The sequence below is a fragment of the Arachis duranensis genome, chromosome 6 (assembly GCF_000817695.3).
Source record: "Arachis duranensis cultivar V14167 chromosome 6, aradu.V14167.gnm2.J7QH, whole genome shotgun sequence".
NCBI classification, from domain to species: Eukaryota; Viridiplantae; Streptophyta; class Magnoliopsida; order Fabales; family Fabaceae; genus Arachis; species Arachis duranensis.
Window position 1 is genome coordinate 73,909,139 of NC_029777.3, and position 7,041 is coordinate 73,916,179.

Consider the following 7,041-nt stretch of genomic DNA (forward strand, 5'->3'; position numbering starts at 1 on the left):
CTAACAACTCTAGATTACCAACATAAGTTGGGTATTAATGACTCAAGAGTACCTAATTTCTCTTTCCAAGCCAAGAATGCTCAAAACCTACTCTAAACCTAAGCCAAGCATTTTATCGGTGTGCATAAAAATAAAAGCATAGTAAATTGCAAGAAATATAAAGCCTAAACTACCAAATACAAGATGACAATAACAACAACTCAAACAAACATCAGAAACATAAAAACATCAACATTGCATTAAATGGAAATCAAAATTAACGAGAGTTTATAAAACTAAAAAGTAGCTCAAAAGAGAAATTAATAAGAGAAACTAAAAGAATTAAACTACGAGAGTATGGAAATATAAATGAAATTACACTAGAACAAGAATTAAAGAGTGAAATTAAAGAGAAAATTAACCTAAGAACCCTAATTCTAGAGAGAAGAGAGAGCTTCTCTCTCTAAAAAACTACCTTAAAACATGTTTCTATCTATCCCTAATTACTCCCCCTTTTATCCTTCTTCAATTTGGCATGAAATAGCTTTAGAAATGAGTTAGATTGGACTTGGAAAGTCCTGAAATCACTGATCACGTGTTCTCATTAATGAGGCACATTTTTTTCCAATATGCGTACGCATAGGTGAGTGTATGCATAAGCATACACATATGGACTTCAGGTTACGTACGCATATTGGGTGTATGCGTACGCATAGGTGTATGAACTTTAAGCTTCCATTTCTCTTCATGATTCCTTACTCTGGCATGCTTCCTCTTCACTTTCCATACCATTTTTGACCTATATGAACTGAAATACTTGAGTGCACACATCAAGGCACCAATGGAATGAAATAGTGAGATAGAATTAAGCTATTTAAGCTTTAAAAAGCATACTTTTATCATTCAAGCTCAATTGCCAAGGAATCACAAAAACATGACAATTTCAAGAAATAAATGTGTGAATAGTTGATAAAACCATCCTAAACTAACATAAGATAAACCACAAAATTGGGGTTTATCATGTTTCTTTAGCACCCATGGTGAATTTACAAAAGAAAGTACATGTTTTAATCTTCCTATTGCTTGCCATCATTTGGTCTGGTTATTGTGAATGTCATCCTTGATAGCAACCGAACTCTCTTTAGTGGCATGAGCAACCTCCTCAGAGACAAGCCCCCATACCACTGCAAGAATCAGAATTTGATGGGTTAGCAAAAGGAAATTGATAAAGAAACTAGGGTTCAATTACAGCAATAGTTTCTAAGACCAACCTGAAAGAGAAGCACCATGTTTTACATGAGACAAACAACTCATATGGGCATCTTTATCTTCCGGATAATTGATGACAGAAAAAAGTCAGGAAGTGGTGTTAAATTTACCTTAACATTGAATGAATTTAGAATTGAGAAAAGGTAACCTAAGAGTTATTACCTCCAAAAACAAATCCAGCCGCAGTCTCAACATCGAAAGCAGTTAAAAGACTCATATATGTTAAACCACAATATGAAGATATTTGTGACAATTCCAAAACCATCAAATGACAGGTGGAATTTTTATAGCTTATGCTGGCCGAAAGAAGTGCCTAAATAGGATGCACATAAGTAATAACATATCAAATCACATTATAGATGCTAAAACTATTGCAAAGCAACAAATCTACCAAAAAATGTGGTTGGGAAAACAGATGCAAATAAGTGCAGTACAGAGACAAGTACCAAGCATTGGAGGACATATAGTCCAAGAAGAGCTCGGAGCTTCTCATTTGAAACACCGTCCTGTCGCAAAAAAAAATAAAATAAAAAATATAAAAATAAAAAACTCTGGCAAATATTTGAATCAGTGGCTAGAATTTTCTATCAAATAAGACAAACAAATCTTTCAAATTAACAGACCAACTTATTGCAAACTCCATATATAGAATTTGCAATTCCAACAGCTCTGTGAAATACACTCTCAAGTTCTGCATCATCTGAGTCATCTGAATCCAAAGCCACAGCAGTCAACACATTAAGAATGATCGGAACAGCCACTTGTACTTGCTCAAAATGATACCTCTTGTTGGAGGTAAAGACTAAAAAGAAGAAATAAGCATAAGCAAATGCTTGCAAGTAATATGGCTCTAAATCATTGCCAGTAGTGACATAAATACTTATCCCAAAACTAACATTCAGCCTTTGAAGTTCATCAACAAATACACTTTAGCAAGTCAATACAAAACTAATATTAAGTGATAAGAAATGTTTCGCTGGTTTTTATGATAAAATAAACAAGCCATATATAATACAACTGGATATGAAAGTGTGGTTAAATATCAAGTTGAAGCTAAAGGCCTAGACAAAGATTTTAGATTTGATATGAAAGTTAAGTCTAAGCTATGACTTGTATACTCCTCACTGTATTGGAAGAGTATATTTAGATTTCAATGATCTCTCGTCTCAAATAAAAAAAGGGATCTTATTATCGTCCAAAAGAAGTATAATCTGTTGTCAACCAAATCATGCCATTATACCCTAAGAAACACTTTTACCCAGGCTTATTAGTTAGCAGTCCTGCTCAAACTCAAAATTCAAAACCCTGTGTTTAACCCAAAAACCAAAAAAAAAACCTCGTAAAGACAATTCCAAATGCTGAAGCCAAAAGCACATTATGTTGCAAGAAATTCATATCTGGTATCATTCTTCTATTAGATATGTAACTGAAATCTGATTGGCAGCATTTATGCATTTTTTAAAAAATCATTTTTATGATCCCATCATTTGCTTAGAAAGCACAATTGGTCGTACTCAACTCCAACTTTAAAGCCACGATTGAAAAGCAGAAAGAAATGAGTATTTTTTTACACCAAGCCCTGAACAACTTAGATTCAAGATAAACACCAAAGAAAGAAAAAAATCCTTCAAAACACTACATTGGAAGTGAATCAGCCAAGTAACTACTGCCAAAAAAATTACCTTTTGAGAGACCTGACAAAGGAGGAACAATATAACTGGCAGCCTTGGTCACATTACTTGAGTAACCTAGTGTCTGTTCCAATTAGATTAACAGAAACATAGGATCAAGATATTAAAAAAATAAAATAATTAAACATCAAACTTGCACTGACTGTAGTTCTTTGCATGTCAACTATGATATGATCATGAGAAAAACAGACACATTCTTTTTAATGTAAATACCATACTCATGGGATATAAAGTGATATTCAAAAGCCAAGAAACCCCACAAAATATAATGGCAAATAAAAACTTAAGAAATAGCAGGATACGAAATAGAGATGAATAAGAGTTGACAGGGGTAAAAGATGGGGTCTAATAAATAAATAAATCTGGAGACTTCTTTGCCCGCCTTTCTATTACCCTCTGTATTATTGACCGTCGGATTCTATAACGAGATTGGTTTGCCAATCATCTATTGTTAACTAGGAAGGAGGCACCATGACAAGAACTGACACATAATCCACAAGTAAATACATATATAGCATGATTTCACTCAAGTAACCTCCTTCTACTCTGGCTATGAGACAAGAAGATATTTAAAAATATAAAAAAGAAGCATCTATTAAATAAAGAAACAAGAGGATCATTCTTGTCTTCTGAAGAGATACATGTTTCATATTGCTTCCCCATTCAGAAATACACAAATTGGTCCATCAATGTTATCTTAAGGCCATTAATTGGTTCTTGAAGTGACATGGAAGTCTCTGTAGCACAAATTTGACGGTATCCAATTAACATTAGAGGTTTCATAAATGCAAAAACAATCTGATGTTGCTTGTATCTTTGAAAGACTAACGTAGACATTTACTCTTAAGAAAACATATAAACTCACATTACAAAGAATTGAAAGCATATCCCTTGGACCACATTTCTCTAGAAACTGATCAGCAAACTTAGAGACGGCCTTTGGTAATTCAAAGGAAAGGGCATCAACAGCTTCCTGTCACAACAGCAAATGAAGAAATGATCCAGAAAGTCACTCAAAAAAAAGAATTACTACAAAATTAGCGCACATCTAAACTACAAGCTTAAAATAATACCTGATCCAAACATTAAAATGTTTAAGGCTTTAGGGTTTAGGCAAAGTATACTATCCCTAATCTCCCTTTACTAGACCCATAAGAGGTTCTTGTTTAGCTAACAACAAGATGGTATCAATAGACATATTTCTCTATTCATGTTATTTTATTAACTTAGAATTTAGAAATCGTAGCTGCAAAACATGAATGAAAGGCCGAAGTTTAACCTCACCTGGGCAAGAGAAGGAAAACATATATATTGATGGATCTCAGTGAGAGCATCAAATGCATCATTCTGCGCAGGCTCATTGTTTGGGTCTGAAATAGTGGCATCCGATAAAGAATCAAGGAAGTTGACAAGCTCTGAGATTGTGCTGTCATGGATATCGCCAGCCTCAACCAGCTACAAAGTGTAAAAATCAAAGCATATCAAACATGCTTTTCATTTATTGCTCCACAAACCATAACAACTATAACAATAACAAATTCTTCTTCCACTATGTGAGTTCAGCTAATGTATCTCATAATCCTGTACTGTAGTAGTAAACTAGGTCTATACTAAAATTATTAAAATCTGATAAACTAATAACGCATTATAAAGCTTTTCTTTTTCTTGATTCATAAATTTAATTGTTTACTTCATCTATGCTCTAGCTTGATTAAATAAAAATGAATAAAAACAAAGTGTTAAGCTTGACCAAAGTTGTTAATTTCATCCGAGCTTAGAAATGATACAAGCATTCAATTGAAACCAAATCAAATTAACTAAATAACAACGAAAAGGGAAAAAGATGAAAGGAAAAAGGTCTAGAGGTTTAGAAGGGATTGATCTTACTTTAGAGCATGATTGTAGAATCCTTTGAATGGTATTCTGAGTTTCAGAGGCTTAAAATGACACAGTTTCACTCTCTCCAGACATGGATGACATCAGAGTATTATGAACAGAAATCAGAATTACCGCAAGTCTCCCTCAACAGCTTCAACCTTTACTAGCCGACCATGCATCACCACCATTTCCATCAAGGGTTACAAAATCCCCTTTTTTTATTTTTTTTTTCTGGAAAATAATGCCAAGATGGTGAAGAGAAGACAAGTTAGCGTGTTGCAGTTTCAGTTAGCAACACTAAAGAACAAGGTGAGGACAAATCTGTCTTTTCGAGTATCTAAGCGGCAGGGAGTAAGACTGTGAGAGTGAGTTCCAGCCGCTACTACTCAGTACTTAGTTACTTACTACTGGCCAGACTTATTTCTAAATTCTAATGATAGAAATTTTCGTGTTATTCAAATTTTTTATTTATATTGCTATTCGGGCATTCAAGTATTGCTTTATTGAACTTAAGATAATTTATTAATAGAATATGATTTCTATTTATTATTATTATTATTTTATATATAATAAAATTATAAATGTAAGATTAATTAAGACAAGTAAATTACTAAAAATACATTCGAATTATCTTGATTAAAATATCTCTGTATTTTGTTATAAGCAAAATTAGATTATATTACGTATATACTAAAATCAACCACTAGTATAAAATACATGTTAGAATATAAATATATATTAAAAATCAAAATCAAAATAAATTTCATTATTCTTATACACTAAAAAATTGCTTTGTTTATCATGAACCCTAATCTAATCTCTCTTACCCCCTTCATACCAAAAAGAAAAATATATCTAAAAAATTATTTTTTTTTTGTATACCAATCTACTGATGAAAAGCAACCTCACCCCTAATCTCTACTAGACAGCAGCAGTCTATCCTCAGTTCCTCACCCTCTCCCATTTGATTCTCCGGTGTGCTTCCAATTCTAGCTGAGCTTACTTGCTACCATGATCCAATGAGATTTTTAGTCTTTCCAAAGACTTAGTATCAAATGAATTGATTCTGATTCTATTTTTCTAAGCGTTAAAATATAAAACTGCCTTACTGCCTTAATATGTTCAATTTTGAGGGATTAAGTCCTGATGAATTTAGTTTTGGAAATATTTTTATTATTGGTATCAATTCACCATTTTTTTTTAGTATTACATAGCGCAAGTGACACAGTTACCTTTGTTGCTATAATCCACTAGGATTGATTCTTTGCTGAATTTTTTTAGTTTTGGAAGGTTTTAAGATTTGAGAAGTAAGTTCTTGGTTGGCGAATGTTATTTATTTATTTTTTTTGTAACTGAGATGTTGCCTTGATAACCACAAGGATGATAGTTCTCAGTGGTTGAAGGACTGACATTGTGATTCTTCTAACGCAGGAGTGAACATATAGTGGGATGTTTTGCTTTATTCATAATTTCTATTTTGGTGGAGCTACAAAATTTGGGGTTTATTTATTGGATAATTCTATGATGAAGAGGTTTTTGTTGGAAAAACTCAACAAAAGGTTCAAACAAGAACCTGTCTAACAGCGAAAGCACCAAAAATAATTTTCTCACAATCTGTGCAATTAAATGGGCAATACCAAAGATACTCCAAGCAGCAAAATATAATGGCAGAAATTAAATAATCAGACACCAGAATTTTAACGTGGAAAAACCCCCCAAAAGAGGGATAAAAAATCCGCGGGACCTAGTCCAGAAAAATCTTCCACTATCAGAATAATGGGTACACAAGCAGTCTTCCTAGTGACACTAGGGCATCTCAACAATCAACAAAATATATCATCAAAACTGATGGAATCAACATAAACCCTCCACAAAAGTGGATATCTCAAATCAGGCAAAAGAGAAGGCAATACAACTAGCAAGTTATATCCTAATGTTCATCTCTACACCTGGAATAACATACTAAAATTTCATAAGAAATTGAGCAAGTTTACCGATTCAATGTGATCAAAGTTGGCTTGCCCTTTTCTCCAATTTTCTTCTTCCCTTCGGCGCTGCTGCTAGGTGCTTCACTTGCTTTCTTTCAAATTGAAAGAAGCGCTCTCACTCCCGTGGCCTTTTTAGCCACTTCTTTTATTTATTTATTATTTGTTTTTCTTTTTTCTTTTAAAACTTGTGGGCCCCACTTGGTTGGGGACCCACCAATAAATCTCTCCCTCACCAA

General features: G+C 33.3%; 1 protein-coding gene across 3 annotated transcripts; it reads right to left on the bottom strand.

The window, feature by feature from the left end:
- Window positions 1-335: 335 nt before the first annotated feature.
- Window positions 336-5,124, bottom strand: LOC107494077 (aberrant root formation protein 4). 3 transcript variants are annotated; one of them, XM_052262748.1, is made up of 10 exons: window positions 4,827-5,124; window positions 4,224-4,394; window positions 3,805-3,912; window positions 2,931-3,003; window positions 1,872-2,050; window positions 1,695-1,754; window positions 1,411-1,561; window positions 1,251-1,307; window positions 1,042-1,163; window positions 336-778 (listed from the first exon to the last, which is right to left on the bottom strand). In XM_052262748.1, exons 3-9 carry the CDS (start codon window positions 3,823-3,825, stop codon window positions 1,069-1,071), a joined length of 636 nt encoding a protein of 211 aa, XP_052118708.1. In that variant the 5' UTR covers window positions 3,826-3,912; window positions 4,224-4,394; window positions 4,827-5,124; the 3' UTR covers window positions 336-778; window positions 1,042-1,068. The 3 variants fall into 3 exon arrangements, with proteins under 3 accessions (XP_052118708.1, XP_020980477.1, XP_052118709.1); XM_021124818.2 differs by lacking the exon at window positions 336-778 and having other exon boundaries at window positions 1,040-1,163; window positions 4,827-5,123; XM_052262749.1 differs by lacking the exon at window positions 336-778 and having other exon boundaries at window positions 1,040-1,163; window positions 1,872-1,957; window positions 4,827-5,122.
- Between the last annotated feature and the right edge of the window lie 1,917 nt (window positions 5,125-7,041).

Coding starts and splice junctions, on each gene's coding strand:
- LOC107494077 (XM_052262748.1), bottom strand. CDS start 3,825: ATGCTTTCAATTCTTTGTAAT. Junction 2,051..2,930: donor TTTGTCAGGTCTCTCAAAAG/GTAATTTTTTTG, acceptor TCTTCTTTTTAG/TCTTTACCTCCAACAAGAGG. Junction 1,562..1,694: donor TATATGTCCTCCAATGCTTG/GTACTTGTCTCT, acceptor CATCCTATTTAG/GCACTTCTTTCGGCCAGCAT.